Genomic DNA, 25,817 nt, shown 5'->3' with positions numbered 1-25,817 from the left:
ATTGGTGAGTAAAGATATTTTTGACTATAGCAATGGAAAATAACAGCAAGTTAAGGGGGGTGAGAAACATGAAATCACACAAAGCCAAAAGATGAGGGACACATATAGGGCATTTTCTCATGAAAAGAAGGGAAAAGAAAAAGGAATATATGGTATTTACTTAAAATACGAAGCAGCATGTAGTGCATATATGACAAATTCAGGACAAAGACATATAAGATATAGACTACATTTATTTGCATTATAAAGCTACGACTTGGTCTTAATTTATCATTTCTGTCAATTGCACCTACTGAACCAAAGACTATACTTGTCACCTTATATCACAATCAGGGCTTGTGACTGCATGACAGTAAATATTATCTAGCATGGGCGTTCAGCTTGGCAGCCTCCCCATGTGTGCCTCAGGTGATCAGACTGGTTTGACTAGAAGTGATGATTCCACTCACATAGGATGAGACACAACAAAATCACTTCTGAGACCAGAGATTTAAATAAGATAAAGGAAAAGAAGAGAGGGAGAAGGGATGTCAGCATCAACAACATGGAGAGAACCAGAAAAACTCCAGTCAACTTGCAGGAACCTTTTAGGTCACTCAGAATGTTGTAGTTTGGAGGTTAAATTACAAATAATTAAACTTTAAAATACTAAGCTTGTCTTGAGAAAGATGACTGAACAATTAAGACAAGCTGAAGGCCTCTATTAAAGCAATGAGACTACTGATGGAAATGAGCAATTACTGAATCTGGTGTATTGATGGGAATATTGTACATTCATTAATATGAATTGTCCTATTGAAATAAAATCAGTTCAATATAATTCAACCTGAGCCATCAATAGTGCTGCAGGTATGACCTCCATGCGACACATCATTGATGGAGTAATTCATAAAGAGCCCAAAGTGCGTTTTGAGAGCATATGCTGCTCAACACATGGAGGTAATTTTATACAATGATATAAAATGATATTACTGTATTAAAAATAATTTCTTTATTGCACTTATGTTTTGTTTAGAATCTCTGAAAAACATAAATTTGAGTTTTATTTACTGTAAGAAATAATAAAAACTAACGCAGTCAAAATACTCTAACGTATGTTTGTCACTGAATACATCACTTTTTGTGTCTTTATATTGAAATTCTGAAATACTTTTTTTCAGATTAAGTTTTATTCAGGGTAGTATTTTGTATATTTTTGTTTAATGCAAATTCTCTACACACGTATAAACTTTAACAATATTCAAAAGCGACCTTATGGCGCAGCTTAGAGTATGTTCCTCATTTACCTGCACTTTGCCTTCTCTATCAGTGTTGAACATCAAAAGGCTTCATGGATGAGCCTTTGTGCTGTACCTACTTCCTTAACAGGAAGTAGCCATCCAATGGTATTCCAGTATTCTTCATGAGATCCCGCCCTCACCTTTGTAATCCAGCCAATAGGCGAGGCCTCTCTCTTCGTTCAGAGGCAGAGCCACACAGGTAACTCGAAAAAAAATAGGAGTGGAGGAAAAAAAACCTTCAGGGCTTGTTATGGAGTTCGTGTGAAGGAAACACGGATTTCCACCCTTCTTTACCAGTTAAACCAGTATCTCTGGATAGTACACGCTCAAGTACAGCAACAGGTAGAGTCTCTCACCGCAAACTCTTCCGTGGCTCCTCTGAAAGTAATCTCCCCACTCTTCTTTCTTTCTGCGTTTATTTCAATTGACTTTCCAGCCCTTTTGTTCGCTCTCCTTATCACTTGGAAAAGGTGAACCCTCGTGTTATTTTTTATTTTAATCTTTGCTCTAATTGTAGTTTTTACCCTTGTGGTCCCTGATGGCTTCGCACAGTGATACTCTGGTGGTGTTCTTTGGGGCAACAGCTGGTGCAAATGGGGGTAAACTGGGTTCGGATGAGAGGGAAATAATTCTCTTGGTGTGGCAAATTGTGGATCTACATGAGAAAAAGGTACGGACCTTTCTGACCCCCCCACCTCGTTCGTCAGTTGTATGGTTTCTTGTGTGTGTAGCTCAGAGTGTTTGTGGCGCAGTGTCCACTTTGTAGTTGAACAGTTTGTCATTTTAAATCAACACGGTGTGCTTTCTGTTACCGCCTGCAGTGCTATCTGGGGCTCCCATAATGCTAACGCTACAAGCTCACCTTTTAACAGGTGACCAAATTTTTGTTTCCTACTTGTCAAAGGTGGGATTTCACGTACTGGAGAAAACACACCTTTTTGGTTTAGCATGTAAGCTTCTCGACTTAATTGACAATTAACTGCTTCTGCAACTACATTGTCAATTGTTTGACCTTTTTTGAAAAGAGTTCACTTCCTGTATGATGTGATGGGCTTTTGCCATAATTTGGCTTTTTGCTGCTGTTTTGTGTGTTCTGCTCCATGAAACCCCTAAACTCCTTTCGCAGGTTGGGAAGCTTCATAAATGTTTTGTCAAGCCAGACACTTTGGAGCTGACAGATCAGTGCAAAGAAGAGACTGGGTTGACGTTGGAGGACATCGTTGATGCTGAGCCCCTGGACAAAGTTCTGGAACAGGTGAGTCAAACAGGTTTCATTAAAATTATTGTGATTCAGACTCTGTCCCATACTTTGCTGTGTTTTGTCAGTCAGCTGGCCTCTATTATGCTTCCAACAGGGCTACAGGTAGAACAAATGTGCCAGTTTGGAAATATTTATGGTCTCAAAAAACACAGACGGTAATGGTGTGGAACCTAAAGCAGCATCACCTTTTCCTCCTATTGGGAGTGGTCAAGGTTAACATCACAGTACATTTTCTTGGCACTTGACGGCTACTTGTCAGCTCCACTACAAAGCTGTATATTGGCTCTGGTCGAGGGGAAAGATGGAGATTGGAAGAGAGAACTCAAAGAATGGATTTTATTTATGTCAGAAATTGTTGACAGTTCCTGTCTCAGTTTATTGTCATGCCAAAATGAGGCTTTTAAATGAATTGGATCAGGATCAGATTCCATCTAAAGGGTGAATCCCAACAGTTTTGTTGACAGTGCTGAAAACTTGGCATTTGCTTACAAGTGTATAAGAAATGAATCAAACACAGCTACTTGTTCTTGTTGGACTGTTTTTGTGGAAACTTAACTGAATGTAGAAGGTAAAAGTGAAAACTCCCTGATTTCTCTTGCTTTAACTTCGCTGAAGCCAAGTTGGTCAGAGCAAAGCAAGTTGTAACAGTTTTTCCAAATAATATGTTTTCATTACCATTACATCAAAGCACTTTACTGATACCTGTTCGACTAACCAAGAAAACTTGCTTAAAACGGAGGTGATATACCTGAAAAATGTGAGAATGGGAAACAATATTTTATGTTTTTGCCATGTCCGGTGCAACTAACCTGATGTCCTTTGGTAAATGTTGGGATGTCAAGTTAATATATGGCACATAAAACCTAAGCTGTAGATAGATACTACACCTATCTATCTAAAGCATTGCTTAATTTTCACAAATTATGGACATGGGTAATAACAATGTTCAAATTGTCTTAGTTTATTGTAATTACATTTGAAAACTATACATTATATCCTGTTATTTTCATGCTTCCCCTTTGGCCCAGTTAACTCATTTGAAATTTGCCAAATAATGATCTCTGAGCTGATCTCTGATATATAAATCATGTCAGGAAATCTGTAAAATTCACCCAGGCCTCCCTCAGATACATTGCTCACAGGAATGGGAGGAAAAAGAAAAATATTCTGGGTTTGTTTCATTTTGTCAGGGTTGTCTATTTTGTCAACTGAAATACCTGATAATCCAACCCACAACAGTTGTATAATAACCATTGATGAAGTGATTAGAACCCAAATGGTGGCAAAAGCTCACCGATGGTAACATACTTCCTATTATATTCTTTATTAATTATAATTTTTACTATCTCATCATGATATTACAGTAGTTACAAAATAATTTAAAGCAAAAACATATAACAAGATTCAACAGTTTTTTTAATTAAATACAAATGCCCAGGTAACACTCCAGTCACTCCAGCGGTTTTTCTTGCATTTTGAGAAAATGATGCTGCTTTTAAGTCGTAATGATTTAAACCCTTCATACAAGTAACCCGCCCAACACTATTCAAAAGGAAAACTGCAGCAACTTTTCAAACAGCCTATGAAGAGCATGAGAAAGTCTGCCGGTTAATAAACCCAAAACGTTCCTCTGACATATTTTGCCCAGAGCAAGATGTGACAGAACAAGCCTGACTTGGGTACTAAGCTGTAAGCTAATGTAAGGAGTGTCAGATTTCCAGCATTGACTCTCAGAAAAATGGTCCTCCACCTGCGTGAGTTGTCATTGGCCATGACAGTTAAACTGCGCTGACAGCTTGAAGCTCAGGAGGGATGGGCAGAGCCTGGGGTGTGAGGAGATGAGTTGGAGTCACAGGTCTGGTCTTGCCTTGGTCTAATGCACACAGCAGACATCTGGAAGACGGCGTGTTTACCTGGGACTGCACCTCAGTTTTAGGCTGCAGGACATGAGGGGCACCTTGTTGTTTTGTTGTGTTGACTTACCTAGTTTAGGCTGCCGTTTCTGTAACTGCACCATGGTTAGACTGGAAAAAGCTCAAATAGAAAGGCCATGCTTTGTTTTATAAAATATTGATTTCACAACGAAATTGGTAGACTATCAATTGTAGGCTTAAACTGACCTGTTTTAAAAGAAGATTCAAATGACTCAATGCTGTGGGATGTTTCCTAATGGAGCCCAGTTTTTAAAACAACTTGCTGCTTCAGCAACTCTGCCTTATAACAGGGTGTGTCAGCACCCTAGTCCTGATTCCTCTTTAGTGTTGCAAACTTATTACCACAGTGGGTGTGAAGTGTGCAAATCTATTCCTGCAGCACTTCATTAAGTCATTCTTGCAAGAAATGTTTTTGTTTTTGTGGTCATCTCTGCTAGGGGCGTGTCTTTACATAATTGGAAATGTTGCTAAACGTTAGGATTGCTTGTTTGGACTAAGGAGATATTTGTCACTCTTAGACATATTATTGTGTCTATGCCTTGCTCTATTCTCTACCAAACCAGCTTTGGGCAATCCATTTTTCCTCAGTTGTACTGCTGATGCAATTTATAAAAGACAAAGCTTTTTGTTTTTTTTTATCAAAGTGGGTGAAATTATGTCATGATTACAGACTGAGTAAGGCTTTATCTCATTTGGGTGAGACTGTGTGCTGAACCTTCAAATATTAACCCAAGCACTCGGTTTGTCCTTTTCATACCTGTGTGTGACTGGCTACTTTCCTTCCCTGTAGGTCATTCTGAGATTACTTTGTTTATTTAAGGAAGGGAAGAAAATGACAGTTTTTTCCTGGTATTTGAAAGTTCTGCATAGAGGTCTGGAGCAGATGTTTTGAATAGGGTTTCATTTGTCTACAAGTTCATTCATATAAAAAGCTATTTCCTCACTTTTAGCTGGCTTTTTATATTGAGGTGTGTAGTCAAAGGCCCAAGGGCATCTGTTAGGTGAACGATTTATTAATGTAGTGAAGACTGGTGTGATTGATCACTTGGGTTTTTGCTAACCCAAGTTAGCACACAATATTCCAATTTTGTGTGAATAGTATCCGTTTTAAGTAGAAGAGCAAAGATTGAAATTTCCCACTTGATTGGCTCAGATCAATACATCTTAAACTCCTAATCGCATAAAACAGCATATATGTTGACGAAATGTTTTAAGGTTGAATGTCAAACGGATAAAGGGCAGAGACATATGCTTTGTTGATTAAAGAGGATAATTTTATAATTCTGTATCTGTTTGATTCAGGCCTTCCTGCTGATCACACCACTGATGATTCAACAAGGACCATATATTTATCTAAAATGTCATTGCCACATCTTTTGATTCAATTAACTTTATTTCCAACTGAAAGACTTCAGCTTTCGTTGTCTACTCTGAGCAAAGAAAAGCCAAGTTTTTTTTAGTTGCTGCAAACAACAAACTAAACTGAGCTGAACCATTGCTGACTTGACAGGCTGGGTTTTCAGTCAGACGTCAACATGTTGCAGCGTGCTGATTGCACATTATCTTAGATTTTGGAGACATTGTTATGAAACGTTGGGTTTCAGAGCTCACTTCAGATTCAACTGTTTTGGATCTTAATCACAGATGACGTTGGCATGATATATATATATTTTTTTCTTTTTTGGCTGGTATTATGGCACGGCATATAGCAGGTACTTGGAAGAGATTCTGTGCTGTAAAGATTTCTGACACCAAAACAACACTGCCTTTTACATGTAGAGTGCAAATTAAATTCAAGATTTCAGAGATTAAAGATATTGGACAACAACATACATATTGACTGACTGGATTTTTCATATTTATCACCTATTTTTAAATCAAATAATTATGATATGATTATAGGCAACACATTTCTGCTTTGATTTTGACCCAGTCTCGAGCAGTCTTTGTGTCAGTAGCTTCTCTGGTGCAAGTGTGTGTTTAAACAGTTGCCCACATGGCTTGTCAGGACACTCCCTGCTTCTCTTATCGGAGTTTTTTTTTTTTTTCCAGCCACCTCCATCTTACCTCACCTCTGCATGCAAGCAGACCAGCCTCAGTGGAGAGTAAACTGATAGAACCATGTGCAAAGGCCACTTCCTCCCCCTCATCTTTGGAATTGCCCTTCAGAGAGGGATTGCGCTATTCTGCTTAACTGTTGGTGCATTTTTGTAGAAGGGAGTGTTGGATTTTTGACTTAAACAAGACTTTTTCATATTCAATGTACAATCAATGACGTGCAGTGAAAGTATCGAGACGGTGAAATGAGTTATGTGGTCAGTTTATTGGTTTGGTTTGCACTGGTTATCAGTGAGGGATTTGTATGATGTTGAGCATATTTACTTTGTGTTCTTTGTTAAAGTTGAAGAGAAGAGTGGAGGGTGTGTCTCCACCTTTTCTTTAGCATTTGCTTTTCTCTCAGTAATCCGGCTTTAGTAATGGTCTGAGGCGGGGCTGTATGCTCAGGTATGAGCGGAGCTCACGCTTGTTGTCACTGTAAATAAGAAATCGTTCAGCTTTGCCAAACTTAAAATGTGCAGCTTAGTTAATCTAAGAAACTTCCGTCTCATGGTTTGCTTGGTGTTTTCTTTTTTCTTTGTGTTTACTGTTTGGACAATAAAAACCTCAGAAATTAAGATGAACGTTTGACCTTATATATGAGGACAAATTACCTTTTTTGACATCATCTCCTTAACATTTTATCTAAACAGAAATCAAGGAAATTAAAAGAGTTGGGTTGAACTTGTATACATTTTTTTGTTGTTGTCTATGCTTTGCAAATAATAGTCAGTCTTTCTGTTTGAACTGCTTATCTTCCATTTTATTGGGAGACCAGTAAAAACGTTCACAGAAAGTCTGTTTCACATTGATCCTGATGCTTTAGTATTTTACCAATTTTGGTATTTATCTAATTCTGGCCACTGTTTACAGTACTGTCTTTATTGTAACATCATATATGTCATCTTGATAACATTTGCATATTTTAATTATGACCTCCATTATATCAACTCTAAAGATTTTATCTATAAATGTATTTAGATTTTATGCATAAGCTAAAGATTACTTTTGACCTGAACACCTGCTGAATTTAATAGTGGTTTTAAAGTGCTAAAGTCTTTACAAATATATATTGTTCCCTGTTGAGCTTTTTAAACAATGAGACAAGTTTAAAAACTACATATAAGCTGAACATAAATTCTGCTTGCAGCTTCCCAGGTCTAGTTTTAAAGAGGCTGTTACTTCATTAAGAGTGATACTTGTCAATCTTTTAGTCTCCACACTGAGAGTTTTTCTTGACTGGAAATATTTCCAAACAGCTGAATTTTAGCAAGGGAGCATTGAGGGGACCCTCTTTTAACCAGCAGACCTGCAGTGTGTAGAAACAAGTAGGGGCAGGGGGAGCATTGCACTACTTTATGTTCCACCCACCTGTAGAAAACTGCCGCCTGGCACTTTCAGGGAAAATTTTAAGACTTTTGAAAGTATAACTTTAGTTTTTTTCTAAACCTTGACATACCTTGAAATCCTGCCACTATGCCAAATGTTTAAAGGGGTCGCTGTAAGTAGACAAGCAGTCTGACCTTGTCTGCTTTTTGAGAGTTTCTGTCCAGCCGTTTTAACCCTACAGCCTGTTTTGGTCTTGTTAGTTGGTACTTGAAGCTGTCGAGGGGTTTTAATCAGACATGTTATGAAGCATGCCCCAACATGGACCTGTAATACTCTCCCACTGCCTAAAAACCTGCCATAGATCGCCAGGGGCCGTGTGAACCAGTCAGTCGCTGAGTTGAAGGTGGTTCCACATCCAGATGGTCGAAATGCTTCTTCTCACGGCACTGTGTTAGACACAAATCGCCCAACATATGCAGTAGCTGATCTTCAGCTTGTTGAGTCACAAAGCATGAAACTCCAGAAAGATTTTAGAAGACTATGCCATGACCTTTGTTCCTGATATTTGTCTATGAATCAGTGATGTAGACTCTCTGAAATCTCAAGTCTCTAAAATTATTACTAGCACATTTTAGTAAGACAAGCAGGATTGATTTGAGTCGCCACTTTCGATGAACCCAAGAACTACATAAAGTAAAAACTTTTGTCTACTGAAGATTTGACCTCTCTTACTGACTTGACAACAGACTGACACAGCTCTGTGTTATAAATAAACATGATTGTGTGCTGGTATTCAGGCCTGGCTGCTGTCGCCATCAGAGCCGGTTAGACTTGCTTTTGTTTTTTTTCCCCTCATGACAACGGCTGAAGGTTGTGTAAAGAGAATCTGTGATCCTAATGATTAGTGGTGTGATCATTCCTTCCCTCTGCTTCCTCCCTCCCCTCTCGCTGCAAACACTGAAACCTGTTAGACATGCCTCTTTCCTGACGAGAGACGAAAAACAAAAACAAAAAAAAAACAAAAAAAATGAAATGACAAGCACGTAAACACATTCACTTATGTGCATTTTAAATCCCAATTTCCCTTTTTGGTTTAAACTCTTGACAGATTTTAAAAATCTGAAACATTTACTGCAAATCTGTGTTAAGAAAATGGGACGCCTCTTTTTTATTTCATATATTTTGGTGTTTCAGCTAAGCATGTTAATTAATGGTTTCCTATGTAATAAATAGAAAGTAACCCACACTTGTTTGTCCCTTCCATGTCTTCCCATGTAGATCCAGCAGTCTGTGTCATCAGAAGTAAAACGCCTCGGCAGAAGTTCGTACACGCTGTTGGTGAACGGTCCTCACGTCATTCGACAGGCCCTCCATCCAGAAGCCTCCAAAAAGGTAAAGTTAGAAGAAAATCTGTCTAGGTCTTATTTTTGTGTGTGTTTATTTAAGAGGACATTATTTTAATCCCTTAACCTCCTTAACCTCCAATGTATTGAGGATGAGGGTTAAGGGGTTTTAATCCTATAAAGTCATATACTGTATTTAGAAAATGGTTTATGGTTCTGCTTGAAGTAAGTACTTATTACATGTCTTTGGTTATTCTTCTTTTAACTTTTTATTCTCTGTCCAGAATCTTGTACTGCCGGAGTGTTTCTTTTCGTTTGTGGACCTGCGGAAAGAGTTTCTCAAATGCTGCCCAAATGCCAGCTCTGTGCCGAAGCTCACACTCTCCTCCATGTTGGATTGTATCCTTTGTTCTCTTTTCCATTTTGGGGATAAAAAAAAAAGCATACAGAACAAAAATATTGCACTGTTTGAAATGTTTACTGTTAACCTAAAGATCAAAGTGTAACACCTGGGGCTAAAGAACATGATTTTAAAACCATCTGAAAGGTGACGGCCTTAACAGCGGGCACAGATGTTGGTCTCCCTGCAGAGTCAGAGCAGATGATAGGTGTGAGAGAGGCGAACAGCATGGTGCAGCTGACGCTTTGCATCCTGGATGAGCCATACAGTAAGTAACTACCAGTGTTGGTACACAGAATAAGTCCACAATGCAGTAATATTAGATCCTTAAAATAGCTGGCTGTAGCATTCTCTGTAAAAGGAAAGAATAACCCAGCTTATGACAGAATGAACTGAAGAAAGATGTTAGATGTGTTACTATACAGAGATAATTCAAACTATAACCCGATGTGTGCTATCAAGACTTTGTCTTATTCTCAGCCAAATAGGACCTTATTCTCAGCTTGTTTAGTGCATTAAATATATATTTTCCCCCCTAGATCATAAATTCTACTGTGCTGAAACTGTGAATTCCAAGTTTGACTCTGGCACATGGTAAGTAAACCTTTTGCGTTTCTCAATTATGCATATATTTCACATTTTTCAAGTGCACCGTTGCTTAAAGACCAGCAACCCCTCGCCTCCAAACTCCCCAATCGTGTTCAAATCTCAAACCTTGGTCTGAGAGCATTAATTACAGCCACAAGGAAAACACAAGTGTGTCATTAGAGCAGTCCAACTTTGCCATCAAGTGCTTAGCTGGATATTCAGTAGCTAAGCAGTAGATCCTGCTCTTCTCGGACAGCCAAGAGCTATCACTTCAACCCTCTGACATTTAACCAAAAGAGCGTCACTGTGTTCGGCACTTACTGTGAGAGGGCCCCGTTTCTGCCGCCTGTGGGCAATTTAGTTCAAACTGAACAAGACTGGGGAGAAATCTCAGTCATGTGCAAAAGCACCAAGAATATCAGCTCTTAGTTGTGTTGCTCAAGTTTCTCAAATGTCTTTTTTTTCCTTTTTTTTTTTTTTTTCTTTCCTGCAGCAGTAAGACGGAGCCGGTGGACAGCGAGACGGTGATCAGAGCAAGGGGCCTTCCGTGGCAGTCATCAGACCAGGATATCGCTCGTTTCTTTAAGGGACTCAATATTGCCAAGTATGTTCAACTTCACTGCTTTTCTTCTTACACCTCTGTTACAATGAATAAATCATTTAAATTCATGTTACTAAAACTGGAATGGTGACAAAAGAGGAGCTGATGGATTTATTTTTGTCAGAGCTTCCACAAAATGTATTTCAATGATTCAATGATCCAGTGGTGTTTATATATATATATATATATATATATATATATATATATATATATAATGATAATAAAAACAAAGCAGTTTTTCACTGCAACATAGAAATCCACTATCAACTATCAGGTGTTCAGTGGCAGCTGTAAACACCCTTTGAAGTAGAAATGCAGAAAAATGTCAGTGGAAATGCCAAAAGCACTTTGATCAGTTGCCTTATCGTTTCTGTGATGTCATCATTCAGAGATGTGTGCATGGCAGCTTTGGGGAAAAAAAAATAGGAAAAACTTGTGTCAGATGGTAAACTACATCTAAAGAGAGTCTGTTGGATTTTACATAAAAGTGTTATTACCTTTAACAATTAAATATTCTAACTTACTGAGGATGATTGATCCAGAGTAGCTTTAGCACTGTAAAAAAGTAAATCAATCAATGTTGGACTAAAAACATGTTTATTGACCCAATAGTTATTGGTTAATATGTGGAAGTTACAAAATCTCCAACGATGACAAAGATGTTGAAGTACCATCCTCTGCAAAAAATGTGAGCTTTTGGTCTTTTTTTTTTTTTTTTTGTGTCTGTGTTTGTTGAGATATCAGTTTTGTGTGTGTCAGGGGCGGCGTGGCCCTCTGTCTGAACGCTCAGGGCCGGAGGAACGGGGAAGCCTTGGTTCGCTTCATCAACGCAGAGCACAGAGACCTGGCTCTGGAGCGCCACAAACATCACATGGGCAGCAGATACATTGAAGTTAGTCCTGCTAACTTATGCTTCTTTAGGTTTTAGTTGCCAGTTACTTGTTTAATAGCTATTCAACTGAGTATCGATCTCGTATCTTCAGTGTGGGAACTTTCGGTCTGAATCTGTAAATCAAAAATACACCGATTCAGTGAAAACCCTGAATAAGTTCAAATACCCCAGCAGTTGTTTTATTGTTATTTATCAGTCATGTGACTTGGCACTTGCAGTTTATGGATATATTGTTTTTGTCTTTTTTTTTTCTTTTCTTTTCTTAAAATTGTTCAGGTCTACAAAGCGACGGGAGAGGAATTTCTCAAGATTGCTGGAGGTCAGATTTCAGATTTTTTTTTTTAAATTCCTTTCATCTCATTTCACATATTTTTATAAAAATTTGGTCAAACTTGTTTTGTTTATATAAGAGTTTATTTTGTGGTTTCTCATACTTTCCTATCCTCAGCCCCCCAAGCACACGTGTGTGTAAAGTTGCAGCTCTTTAGCGCGTATGAGCTCCGTCTCCGATTACCTGTTTTTTTGCTTCAATCCAGTGATTCTCCGGCAGCCGCTCTCCATCTAATAAAAGGCACTTTGTGAGCGGTGCACCCCCATACCCACTATCACCAACCCCTCTGAGGCCAGTTGCAGAGAAATGTCATTCTGGGCTCTGAGCGGCTCACCTATTCAGCCTCTAGTTTGACTCCCGAGAGGCAGAGAGGGCGGCTGTACGGTGAAAGGACAGACTCTCTGTTGTTGCAAACGGGGTGTGAAAAGACAAAAGCAGAACCTGGGGCCTCTTGACCATTGAACAGCAGCCAACGATTATACACGACAGAGATAACAGGCACACTAGCTCTCAGCAGCAGATAGCTTACAGTGGCTGCTTGTCAGGACCTGGACTTTATACGGATGAGTAAGGATCAATACAGATCAAAAGCACTCAAGACTTTAAGCAAATAAATCAGACAACATGGATACCTTTTTTTTAAGCTGAGTGAAACCTGTAAACATGAAAGAACAGCATGTGGTCCTTCATATTTCCTAACTTTTTTTTTAGAACTTGAAAAGTAAATAATTTATGTTATTGGTTAGAGGATTTCTGAAATACCTTTAAGTTGAATCATAGGTTTGTCGCGTCAGAGTGTGCAAGCCTTTTGTGCTACTAAGTGATAATTTAAAGTTTAATTCTTGTTGCGTAGATCTTGTTTAACAATACTCCAGCTGGTAGTGCGACTTACAACATGGGTTTATTTTCTTTTGATACACAAACCTTACATTTGTCAAAAGTTTAAACATTGTAATCTTTGGTTGAGTGGTCAGTTTATTTTTTTATTTTTGCCTAAAATAAATTTTTTTCCACCGAATCAAAGTAAAGAGGAACATGATTTAAAGAAAATAAATTGCCACCCAAATGTAAATGACTTTCTGATGAGGGTCAGTGAATAAAGCAGTGTGATGGATCTGAAGTGGTTCAGCTTGCTGCACGCTTTTATGGACAGCTGCCAGTTTCCTTGTAACTAAACACCACTTTACATCTTAACCACTGGTTTGCTGTTGCACTAGATGGTGACATTTAATTTTGCTGCAGAGTTCACAACGCCACTGAAAGTATATAAATGAACATTATGTTTAACAAAATCGGAATAAAATGAACTTTTCGTGAATTGTTAAGTGAAAAATCTGTGTATTTGAGTGAATTGGTGCCGATTTACAACAGTTTCATTGTGGTACCAGTGTGTGCTGAATGGGTCCGTGCAGCAAGAGGCTTATGTCTGTTGTTGTTAATTTGTTTGTTACTCTCAGTGGAATCTGATTGCCCCTTGTTGTGAAGAATGGGGATTTTTTTTGTTGTTGGTTAAAGGAAAAATATACTTTGTAGGCAGTAAAGATCTACAATAATTATAACCATCGTAAAAGTTGTTTTTATAGTGCTTTTAAAGTACATAATAAAGTTAAATGAAATTTCTGTTAACTTGTAGAGCTCAAAAAACCTAAAAAAATTATAAAAGCTAAACATAGACTAGAATAAACAAGAGAAACAATGGCATACAAAACCTAATTAGCAACTTTTTGTTGTTTTTCTTCATTTAAACATTTATTTAATTATGTATATTTATGACAAACATGTTGGGGTATTATATTTGTCCTTGATACTACATTTATATTGGAGTTCATAAAAAAAAAAAACCCAAAAAAACGGCATATACATTTTGCTGTAAAAGATAAGTTGAATCCTAGCAGGTCGCTAAAAATGTTGTGCCTGTCAAAGCAAATTGGCAACATTAACATAAAAAGGTACATTTTTAATAAGTATCTGCACTATAATTCATGTATCTTCTCTGTTACTTTAGGGACGTCCAATGAGGTGGCCCAGTTTCTGTCTAAAGAGAACCAGGTGATCATACGAATGCGCGGGCTGCCGTTCACGGCGACGACACAGGAGGTGCTGTCCTTCCTCGGTCCTGAGAGTCCCGTCACGGACGGCGCAGAGGGGCTCCTCTTTGTCAAGTACCCCGACGGACGGCCCACTGGTGATGCCTTCGTGCTTTTCTCCTGCGAGGAATATGCTCAGAACGCTCTGAAGAAGCACAAACAGATTCTGGGGAAGCGGTATATCGAGTTGTTTCGGAGCACTGCAGCCGAGGTGCAACAGGTATTTTTTTTTGTGTGTGTGTGTGTGGGGGGGGGGGGGGGCGGTTGTGAAATGTACACTCTCAAATGGGCAGTGTCATGTAAAAATCAACTTTTTTGAGCTTTACGCCATGCTATAATGTTATTTCTTCATCATCAGCACACTTGGAATGTTGCTTTGTTTGATTCTGAACTAAAAGTGGAGCATCGTGGTGGGATGGCAGGGATTTCATTCACATTCTGCTGTTATGGAGGGAGGAAATCTGTTCCTAGATCAACACAGAAGGAAGATCTGCCACTCAGCACAAGGGGGTTTACTCCATGTAAACAGACTGGTTTTAGAGCCCGCTGTGTAAATACACTCCAGAAATAGTAGACAAAAAAAATCCTGGGATGTTGGCCTCTTGGGAGAAAAACCATTCAAGAAACCATAGTTGTCACATGTCTTAGCAATACTGAATGTTCTGGAGATGTTCTGGAACATGGCAACTTCTAATAATAGTGTTTTACTGCGTAGCTGCAGAAAGTAGCCTTAGCCTTGCTATAATGGGACAATCATGAAGTGAAACTTTCAGGTTTTCTTCTGTTTTTATATTCAAACATGCTCGTTGTCCCTGGCTTCAGCTGCGTGGAGTCTATGTGAAACCAGTGTTCAGCAGCTGCTTCCTCAGTTGATGTCATGGGAACAGGGAGAAGTGACAAAACATCCCAAAACATGCTAATTTCTTGTGCTTTAAAAAAAAAAGTGTTGCCTTTTTAATCTCATTAATTGGAGTGTTTGTCTGGCTTAAATCTGTAGTTAAGGCAGAGGTTCCCAAACTGTGGAGCATGCCCACTAGTGGGGGCGCAGTGCCATTGCAGGGGGAGCGCAGGAAGCCGTCTGGATGAAAAAAACATGAACGCTGTATGCGCTGGGTTTTTACCTTAGAATGGCCAACTCTCTGTTATTCCTCTGTCAATTTGATACAGTAGAGGCTTCCACACTTCCCATATCTGTGTCCTCTGTCACTTTTCTCAGCAGTTAAAACTGTTTAATCCGTTGTTAACATGTCGTAACCTGTTTTTCCGAGCCGCCTTTAAACGCAACATGAACGCTACAACCCTCACGCTGGGTTTCCACCTGTGCAGCAGTAAAGGAGACCTGCTGCTGCTCTGCAGAGCTATACTGTGAAAAAACTGTGAAAAGTTCACAAACTAACTGACTCAGTTGAGTAAAGCTGTTGGATGCAGGTAAAGTTAGCTAAAAGATGACTAGCTAATATCAATACAGCACCTTAAGCTTGTTAACAAGTAGCCTGTAGGCTACTGGTGTTGTCTGTTCAGCTACGATTCATTTTGCCCCCCAAAAAGTTTATCCCCCCCTCCACCCCCTCTTCGTCTGGAGCTGGGGCTGAGTATGACAGGGAGTCTCTAAGAATCCACCCCCTACCCCCTTCGCTCACACACATCGTTCAACCAGACAGCTATTTGTAAGCCATAGGGGGGGCCCAGAAATGGTGTGGAAACCACTGGGGGGGCCCAGGAGAAAAAGTTTGGGAACCACTGAGTTGAGGCTTTATTTTCTTCTCACGGACGGGTTATTTTTGAATGATCTTGTGTTTGTCAGGTTCTGAATCGTTACATGTCCACACCGCTGATCTCCACGCTGCCTCCATCACCCATCGTACCGCTTCCAGTCCTCTCCACGCCTCCCTTCCTGCCGACGGCCAGCAGCACGCGCGACTGCGTGCGGCTCCGCGGGCTGCCGTACACCGCCGGCATCGAGGACATCCTGGAGTTCATGGGCGACCATACGGTTGACATAAAGACTCATGGAGTCCACATGGTCCTTAACCAGCAGGTCAGAGTTCTGTGACGCACATGAAAAACTTTTAAAGCTGTGGTATCACAGTCAAGTGCTTTTTAAAAAAATAAAATCTGGTTTATCTCTCTGCCTTCTGTGTTCTGACGGTTTTGGTGATTTTCTCCTTTACAGAGCCGACCTTCTGGCGACGCCTTCATCCAAATGAAGTCACCTGACAAGGCGTTCTTGGTGGCCCAGAAGTGCCACAAAAAGACAATGAAGGACCGATATGTTGAGGTCTTCCAGTGCTCCACAGAGGAGATGAGCATTGTTCTGATGGGAGGAACGCTGAACCGCAGCGGCCTCTCTCCTCCACCCTGCAAACTTCCCTGTGAGTTCCTCCCCAACTTTGTTTTACAATCAAACATCTTTTTTTTTGTCCCCCCTTTGCGAATTGCAGTATTTTATTGATTATCTGTAATTCACAGGGAAAGGAATTGATAAGCATTCACCTATTCCGTTTCAATTATCGCTCACATATTGATTTGATTCCTTATTAATTCTCATTGAGTTAGAAAATAAAGTCATTAATTCAAAATATGCACCAAGTTGTATTAGATTCAAACAACATTAAAGTTTGCTTTAAAAAGTAACAATCTCTCTGTCAAATGAAGGTTTAAAGTGAAACGTTTTGCATGTTTACCTTTTCAGAAAGGATCTTTCATGACTTAACGTGTCTCCAATTGTGGAAAACACAATTTCAGATGTTACTATTTGTTTTCACTTCTGTCATTTCCTACTCCCTGCCTGGATGAAAGAGGCAGCTAAAAGTTTGAGAGCTCTGGCTGTCCTCATCAACTATAGTCATATTCAATAAATGAGAATATTGATGAAAAGCTCATGTATTTCAGTAACTCGGCTCACAAATTAAACACATTATAAGGATTAATACGACACAGACTGGTGTTTCTTACAGCTTTTATTTATGGGAGCGATGAAGATCTCGAATTCCTCAGTAATTCAGATAAAAAAACATAAAAATCCTAAGTTGACGTGACCTCACACTTGTGTGTTATGAGTCGTGTTCCTGGAGTTTGACTGTTTTGATAGTGTTTTGCAGACAAATATAAAAGAGTGCATCACATCACTACAGCCTGCTGGTAGAAACTTGTTTACTACTTCAACAATAATGTGATTTTGATGAAGCAGAAAGCAGCTAACTGTACTTTGCTCGGTTGTGACTCATATCTGCCTTTACCGTAAGAGATTAGATTGGAAACCAAAACGGCAAATTTTCTTTTGCATGTTTCTTGATAATAAGCTACAATTTAAAGCTGTTTAAAAGAGGTTTAGCTCTTCTGAATTTTATATATTATTACTTACAATTGGAATTCAAGTCATTTTTCTTTTAAAGTAGATTTTATCTTGGCATACCTAGAATCGCTTCGGCCTTCACAGGGTCAGTGACCTGCCCACAGCCTCAAGCAAATGGAGGCTGTTTTTATGTAAATGTGTCAATACCTTCACTTCTCTGTTTATGTTGCAAGTATAAGAGCTTAAAGGACGCTGTTAGTGTTGTAAATACAGTTCTACACGGATGTGAAGTTCCAGCATTCGTCGTATTTATAGTGAATACGGAACAAATGTCTCTGAAGCAAAACAAATGTTTGTGAAATTACCATTGACATACAGTGTCAAAGATTTTGAAACTTACTGCAACTTGTTGAACTTCCTTTTTTTATAGTCATGGTCGTCATTAGAAATGTCTCTGCACTAAGAGACGGTGAAAAACAAAATCTGTTTTTGAAGCAGGAACAACAAGGAATTCAAACTCTAAGCTAGATGTCCTAGTTGTTAATCTTGGTGCTGTCCTCATGTTTCAGATCTTTTCAAACATCTCTTTGGACAAAAAGATGCATAAAGATGAAGGGCAGCGGCAGAGTTCTCTTTTTGAAATCTCAAACCGTCGGTAAAGTGGTGAAACGTGGGTGTGGTTCCACCTAACTCGATGTAAAGAGGATTGTCTGCATGCATAACAAGCATTCTGCTCTAGTAAAGACAAACGAAGAACGAAATACTTTGACTTTTAAATACCAGTAAGGTCACTTTAAATCCGACTCGGAGCAATATGAATAATTGATGTTAAATTTGAAGAATAAGGTTTACCGATAACGAAAACTCAGTTTCTCAGAAAGTCTTTATATCCCAAATGCAAATAGTTACTCTAATTTCACGAGGACTTTGGAAAACATAACCGAAGCTTTTCTCTCCCCATCTAAGGAGAGACTCTCCTGACTCTGTCTCTGGTGAAGCAGCGTTTTCACAAACTGATCCATGTTCTGCATGCTGCTCTGCGGGGTTGTCTCTAAGCTGTCCTGTCCATGTCTGTCCTCCTGTAGGTCTGTCCCCTCCTACAGCATATGCTGCCTTCCCCACTTCGCCTGCCATCCTCTCTGAAGCGGCCCTGTACCAGCCCCCCCTGCTGGCGGCCCCCCGTGGCCCTCAGACTGCCGTGCACAGCCCTGCTCACGCTCTGGCCTACTACCCCCCTCAGCCGCATCTCTACATGAACATGAACATGAACTACACTGCTTACTACCCCAGGTAAAAAAAAACAAAACAAAACAAACAAAAAAAACAAAGCATATGTAAATGAAGCGCATGAAATAAGAAACACCTCGTTTATCTGACGCCTCTGTTCTCCCTCCAGCCCCCCGGTTTCTCCCTCCACTGTCGGCTACTTTGCGGCTCCACCGGGCGCCATGGCGGCTGCGGTGGCGGCACAGGCCCACCCGGTTGCGGCTCCGGCCCACCCGGCTGCGGCCGCCGCCTCCTCCATCCTGCCGCAGCCGGGCGCCCTGGTCAGGATGCAGGGTCTGCCGTACAACACCGGAGTCAAAGACATCCTCAGCTTCTTCCAGGGATATCAGGTGAGAACAAAGGCATAAACAGAAAAACCTTGTTTTAAGTTTCATGCTCAGCAATTTTTATTTTAAATCAGAATCCTGCAGTTTTAGAACCTGGAAAAAAAAAAAGAAAAAAAGATGACTGATTAGTTTATTTGGTTGACGATTTATTTTGCATCCTAGTTCTGCTGCACCACAAAAAAAAAAAAAAAGTGATTTTTATTTTTATTTCCCCAAATGCTGAACTTTTCACGCACTTTGCAACAACATGCAGTGGAGTTTTGCAAACTGCACTGTTTAATTAAGTTCCATGTGTTCACTTGTGCTCTCCCGCTCCTCTTTGCTGCAATACTTATTGCTGCCAGCCTGAATTAGGTGGAGTCCGCTGATGCAGGTATGAATCATGACAGGTGTCTTCACGTAGGAAAGCGGTGGGTTTGAGGCAGGGGGGCGGGTTCTGGTGCTGCTGGTTTTTTTTTTTTTTGTTATTGGGGCAGATATCTTGGCTCTGCTGCTGGTCTTTCTTTCGTTCATTCACACCAACAAGGAAGCAATTTTAAGTTGCATTTGGAGAAATGTAGGTATGCTTTGTGTGTGTTTATTTTTTTATTTTTTATTTTTTTAAAGCTGATTGTCACCGTTTAATGAATTAATTGTTTTCTAGATTCTCTAGGTGATGTGTGTGTTTTCTGGCTCCATTGTTATTTCTCACACACAGGTCCTGAGAAAGAAAACTGTCTCTTTGTAGAGATCCTCAGACTTTCAGCACTCTTATCTGGTTTTAAATGTCACCTTTCTGTATCTTTTTTTTGTGCGAGTGTAAAAATGTGCTTTGTGATGTCTAACCCAATATTGAGGCCCCTCCAGCCTGACCGTGTGTTCATCGTTGTACTGTATCTGTAGTACGGCCCTGACGAGTACAGCGGCTTGGTTCAGATGAACGAACAGGCCAGGAGTCTGATTCAGCCCAAAGAATGGCTCTGCCTTTAGGGCTCACCCCAAGGTAAGAGGAGCAGCGAGGCAGACGGAGATGGGGTGCTTCCTCCGCTCAGACAATCCTGGCGCATGACCACTAATCACCATTTAATCTGCAGAACTTTGCAAAAGTGTTCATACACCTGGAAATCAAGTTCGAGCCACAAACTTTAATGTTTTTCTTATGTACATTTAATGAGATAAATTGACACAAAGCAGCGTTTGCTTGTAACGTGGCACGGAAATAAAACGTCCACGAGTGAAACTATGAATCGTCTTACCTTTTGATTTTTATCATTTCTTTTATAGTGCAATTGCCTACAGTTGCCTTAGAAGATCATAAAGTTTGTAAAACATTTGAAGAAGTGACTGGAATAGTATTTAGCTGCAATATAAATTCAATACCAGATCAGGGTCAGTTTTGTTTGAAGGCGTTGGATTTATCGGGTTTATTGTTTCTTCTCTGCATACGGCTGTTCAGAGCCGACCTTTAGTTCGCTCATCATGCTCAGAGGTTGGTTTTCTTTAGCAGGAAGAGGAAAGTTTGTCGGTTCATATTCCAGACCTTTTTGAAAAAAATATTTTTGCAAAGCAAAGTGGGTATTAAATTTTAGATATCACAATTATACACGCCTTAGGGTATGGTTATAAAAAAATTATCTAAAAAATACATTGAAGTTTGTGACTGAAGTGACAAAATGTAAAACTAAATGAGGTTCTGAATACTTTTGCAAGTCCCTTTATACATCTAACCTGTTCAGTGATCTGCAGTTCTGCATGCTTTCTAAATGCCTAGAAGCTCTGCTCTGTGCCCCGTTAATAAATGTGTTAATTCCATTTTCATCCTTAGCTCTTCGCCTGATTTGCATGAACACCGACTTGGTTTCAATGATCAAACCTCAGAATTTCTTAGTTAACAATTAGTCATTTCATTTTAACTTCCTCCTTTTTTACTAACACATCTCTATTAATCAAATCATTACCGGCCAGTAAGGAGCCTCAGTCCTGGTTTGAACCACTTTCTCAATTCCTGCCATGTTTCTAAATGAAAAATATCAATTCCATTTTCTAGCTATTTTATTCTCACTTTGTCATTTTTTTATACCCACATCCCCTTAGTCACAGCTGCGTCACAAAAATAGTGGACATGTTCAGGTGTTTTCTGGATTCAACCACCTGCTTTAGTAAGTTGCTAAATGTTTGAAAGGTTTATCAGACGTGAAGTACGGATTTGAAGTCGACACATTATTTTTAATTGAATTGGGGTCCTGCCGTCTTTTAGCTTCACATATTGACAGAAGTTTCAGTGTTTTATTAAGTTAAAACATTAGATTTCAGTTCAAAGAAGTGAAAAAAAAACACGATATTTCACTCGAGCCTTTTCTTACGGATGTTGGCTATTTGTGTTGATTGTCTGATGCTTCCCTTTTACTCCCCATCCTCTTGGATTTTACTGCTTTATTTTTATTTTATTTTTTAAACGTTTTATTAAATTACCTGTTGTGTACGTTTGTTGTGTTTGAATTTGATCTCGGTGACAGACAGTGCATGTGAACTAACAGCTGCTTTTTGTGTGCGTCATCTCTGCCGGCCTCGTTGGTTTCAGGTGTGTGAGAACGGCATGTCCTCTGTTTTCATCCTCTGCTCTTTAATCTTTCTGCTTTTGTAACTGGACTGGTTTGATGGGCCCATCAAACGTGATTCCTCCTTAGCTTCACTGTGGGCGCCCTCTGGTGGTTTTCCCTTCACTTGCGTGACACTGAAGAAACTCACTGAATCTTTTTTTTTTCTTCTTTCTTTCTCTCCTCCTGCAGCTCCAACCAGACGCCGTGCTTATCTTGTATAACTTCAGCGGTCAGTGCAGCGGCGAGGCCTTGATCACCTTCCCCAACGAGGACACCGCCCGGCGCGCCGTAGCCGAGCGCTCAGGCCACCCTTTCTACGGCCAGCAGATCCACTTGGTTTTCTGTAACTGACCACCAGCTCTCCATCTTTCCTCCCCTTTCCAATAGAAACGCCTCCAAACTCTTTACAGAGAACCTGCCGAACTCTTCCCTCTCTCTGTACGATCTGTATTTTGACCACACACCTCTCCGCCGGCCCTCACACTCCTGAAGCTGCTGCTGCTGCTGCTGGAGCCGGGCCTTCCACAGTCGAAGCAGCCCGACGCTGGACTTTGTGACTTTGCTCCTGCTGGTGGGGAAGGAATGGCGTGAAGCCTGGACCAAGCAGGCAGCCACTCTGCAAAGCCAAACTTGGAGATAAATGTATTCTCTTTGAAACTGTACAGACCCGTCTCCTGAAATGCTTGAGGCTGTATATACATTTAAACACGTTTGTCTTTATTTTTCTGAACTGTAACGCTTTAACCACTTTCAGATTTAGAGTTTTGTGTTTATGAACATTTTTGTTGGCTGCAAAAAGAAATGTGTGGAGGCTAAATATTCTCCAGCAGCTTAGTTATGATGATGATGAAAACGTCTAAGCCATACGGACTACTTTATACTTCTGAATCAAAGTCAATCAGCATGCTAAAACTGTCATGATTTAAATTGTAGCTAGTGACTTTAAGCTTCAGGGAATATTAGTTTATACTACTGTGTGGCACATCTGTGTCAGTGTATGAATTGACCTGTGACTTTTTTTTTTTTTTTTTAAAGCATTTATTTTGTGACCACCAGCATGTCTCCACCTTTAAGTATTTTCTAAGCACTACAGATGTTTTCGGGTTGCTCCACTCGCAGAGATGCTACATCTTTAACAGTTTGACAGTAAATTATTTCTAGTTTCACTGATACTTATTTACAAAAGCTGAAACTTTATTAAATGTCAAAATGACTTAGTTTTTTTCCCCCTGTAGTCTTACATATTGATTGACCCATAGCAGCTGCTGCTTTGGTTTTTGTTTTCAGACTAAAACAGCCAGTCTGCACCATGATTTAGTTCCTGTGAACAATGACAGAGCTGTGTAAAACTGCAGGAGCCTGGTTTTTTTTTTTTTTTTTTTCTTTTCTTCCTTCCTGTGAGAGGCCAACTGAATTGTCTTAGTTTTTTTTTCTCTTTACCAAGCATATATTACCCAGAGTGCAATACTGGCCCACAGGAGGCATAGGAGCCTCTGGTGGCAGATGAAAAATTTGTTTTGTTGTGACGCAAGGATGCATGAATTTAGGTCTATGTATAAAATGTAAACAATAAAAAATATCAACAAATAAACATGCGTCAGTCGTTTACTGTATTGGGGACACTGAACTATTCAAAGTCCTGCTGGAAAATGATTTCAGCATCTTCATAAAGCTCGTCAGCAAAAGGAAGCGTTGTAAACTTTACAGGTATATGGCTGTCCAGGCGCTGACTTTGGGTTTGAGAAATCAGTGAGCGCAACTCACCACTCGCATCCTAGGACCTTGATTTCAAAAATTAGATTTAATCTGAAAAAAAGTACTTAAAATGCTTTTATTTTTTTAATCCAGGTAAGGATGCTTCTCATTCTTACCTGGAAGAATCTGTCTCAGGAACAATTTAGGACAAGGAATGTGAAAGTTATGTCCTCTCATTGTGTTTGTCAGCTTGTTTTTTCTTCCTTTTCTGACATATTGGTGTTTGTGCAGTTATACCTACATTTTCTCCCTCCACTCAACTTTACATTAATTCGCTGGGATTACGCACTCTGAGCAACCAGCTTCTAGCAATGACACTTTGACTACTTGTAGAACGTGTCGAAACGACTCTGCTGGACAACTGCCAAGACGATAAATATTTTATCATCTTTCCCATGATGATAAAATATTTCTGTGTTATAAACTTGTTTTGGTGTTGGGCAATATTCCACTTTTCTGAGAAAGTTTTCAGTGTGAGGAAATCTATAAATTTTGTTCAGGCAAGTTTTTTCTGTCGAGCAAGAATTAAAAAGTTGTAAATCAGATTTGCATTAGTTGGTTTTGAGCTGATGCGGGTAGAGAAGAACCCAAAAGAACAACACTACTTTAGCATTTTTACTCGAGCAAATGAGTAATGAAGAAATTACTCGAGTAAAAAAGCGACCCAAGTACAGAATAACTGACCATAAAATCTGATTTAATGTTTAAAAATGATGCCAGTTATGTGCAAATTTGGGCATTTTAATGACTAAAGTAAAACATGCAAATAATTCAACAAAATCAGGATGAAGAAATTGTGTTGTAAAGAAAAAGGGTGAAACAAAATCTGCTTTCAGGAAAACAGCAATGCAAAGCCATGAGTGAGTTTTCAGTTTTATTGAGATACACTACGTTAGAGCCTACAGTATGATGCAAGGTATCATTCCCTTTGAATAATTTCAGAAAAAAAGCACTGCAGTCTTAAAAATTACAAAACATTTAACATACAAAATATACAAGAAATGACAATACAAGGCTTGGTAAACATCAGCTAAAACCTGTATTTCCCTTTTATTTTACAAAGTTTTATATATATATATATCAATATATCTTCATATATTTATATATATATAGTTTCAACAGACACCTATTAATGTCCTTAACCTCTTAGGAATGACATCCATATCCATTTGAAAGTATCAAAAATAGAGTTGTACAGTCTTTGCAGCCTTATCGTCTAAAATAGGAACAAATTGTTCGATCTTTGGTTGTGGCAGAAAAGGACAGCAGCCGGAGTTCAGAGTTTATTGTCGATGCTGGTTTTGTTTCGTTGTTTGTGTGTGTTGTGGTCTCACAAGCTGCAGAATTGACTTTAATGCAAACATTTCTCTCTGTTCTCCCACCCAACCCGTTTGGTTGACCCTGTGAACCTGAAATGTACAACATTGATAACTGTTATTGATCAGTCTCAGTCATTTTGGAGAAGGGGGGGAGAGGGGGAATTCAGACCAACCGGTTCACAAACAGGAGTTAAGGCATCCTACATAGTTCACGCAACATGATGATATTCTCTTCTTCTGAGAGTTTCTGTTTTTCTATGTGAAGTCCAAAAGCATTTTACTTCACATTGCTGCTGTTATAGTGTGCATAGCCTAAACGTGTGTGCTTTTGTTGTTGAAAAGTTGTCATATATACAAGAAATTTGGTTCAAGCATCCATCCTCAAACACAACTGAATTAAGATGCTTACGCTGTGTCCTCCATTCAAGCATCTGAGTCTACAGAGTCTACAATCTACTTCTAGAGGCATCGAGGTAAAAATTTTTTTTTTTTTTTTTTAAATTATTTTTAAAGGCATTAAGCAGAATATCAATGCATAGCAGAATCATTTTCACCTGGAAACTGACTTCAAACCACCGTCAATCTTAAGGCAAAAAAATAAAAAATAAAAGTCAGTGGAAATCATCAAACCAGCATCTGGATCAGTCAGTCTGCTCTTTCCTGGAGGATGACTTATTGCTGCAGTGCAGCCATTGCACATTTGCGCGAGTCGGGGGGAGAAAAAAAAATATACAGGAACAAATCAATGAGCATTCTGGAAACAATTTAAGAGAACTCTGATTGTAGACAGCAGACGTCGATTGTTTCAAGCAGAAAAGGTTTGGAAGACCCCAAAATGTCCAGATTTTGCTGTCTGGATTCTAGGATTTTACGTTGTTCTTTACAAATGAGGACATTACATAAATACAACATACAGACCACTTTATATATAAAATACTTTCACAATTTTTGTCAGAACATTTTCCATCGAAGCCCAAGTCGGCTGTCATTTGAAAACATGGTGCATTAGGAAATCGAAGGCACATTTGAGAGGAGAATAGTTTTAGTGGCAGAAAGCTCCATTTCTGAGGACCAACTAGAAACCCTCTATGAATTGTCAAAAAAAAAAAAAAA

General features: G+C 39.4%; 2 protein-coding genes across 4 annotated transcripts in view; both read left to right on the top strand.

Annotated features, from left to right (window-relative positions):
- The first annotated feature begins 1,505 nt into the window (after positions 1-1,505).
- Positions 1,506-23,221, top strand: esrp2 (epithelial splicing regulatory protein 2). Of its 3 annotated transcripts, none has more exons than XM_016674833.1 (17): positions 1,506-1,622; positions 1,798-1,950; positions 2,407-2,535; positions 9,180-9,293; positions 9,529-9,643; positions 9,817-9,912; positions 10,184-10,238; positions 10,726-10,836; positions 11,593-11,725; positions 12,002-12,044; positions 14,062-14,363; positions 15,948-16,181; positions 16,317-16,515; positions 18,524-18,728; positions 18,835-19,054; positions 19,934-20,033; positions 21,820-23,221. In XM_016674833.1, exons 2-16 carry the CDS (start codon positions 1,819-1,821, stop codon positions 20,018-20,020), a joined length of 2,175 nt encoding a protein of 724 aa, XP_016530319.1. In that variant the 5' UTR covers positions 1,506-1,622; positions 1,798-1,818; the 3' UTR covers positions 20,021-20,033; positions 21,820-23,221. The 3 variants fall into 3 exon arrangements, with proteins under 3 accessions (XP_016530319.1, XP_007559105.1, XP_016530320.1); XM_016674834.1 differs by lacking the exon at positions 1,506-1,622 and adding an exon at positions 1,649-1,664; XM_007559043.2 differs by lacking the exons at positions 1,506-1,622; positions 21,820-23,221 and adding an exon at positions 19,396-19,424 and having other exon boundaries at positions 1,629-1,950; positions 19,934-20,004.
- LOC103142841 (epithelial splicing regulatory protein 2-like) overlaps positions 21,688-25,817 on the top strand; it is a 15,029-nt gene continuing 10,899 nt past the window's right edge. The window contains exons 1-2 of the mRNA XM_016674805.1: positions 21,688-21,702; positions 21,820-21,973. Of these exons, the coding sequence (XP_016530291.1) occupies positions 21,688-21,702; positions 21,820-21,973 (169 nt within the window). The remainder of the gene's footprint in view (positions 21,703-21,819; positions 21,974-25,817) is intronic.

This window comes from Poecilia formosa, unplaced genomic scaffold (assembly GCF_000485575.1).
Source record: "Poecilia formosa unplaced genomic scaffold, Poecilia_formosa-5.1.2 Scaffold102, whole genome shotgun sequence".
In the NCBI taxonomy this organism is placed as follows: Eukaryota; Metazoa; Chordata; class Actinopteri; order Cyprinodontiformes; family Poeciliidae; genus Poecilia; species Poecilia formosa.
This window is presented reverse-complemented; position numbering and strand designations above follow the sequence as displayed.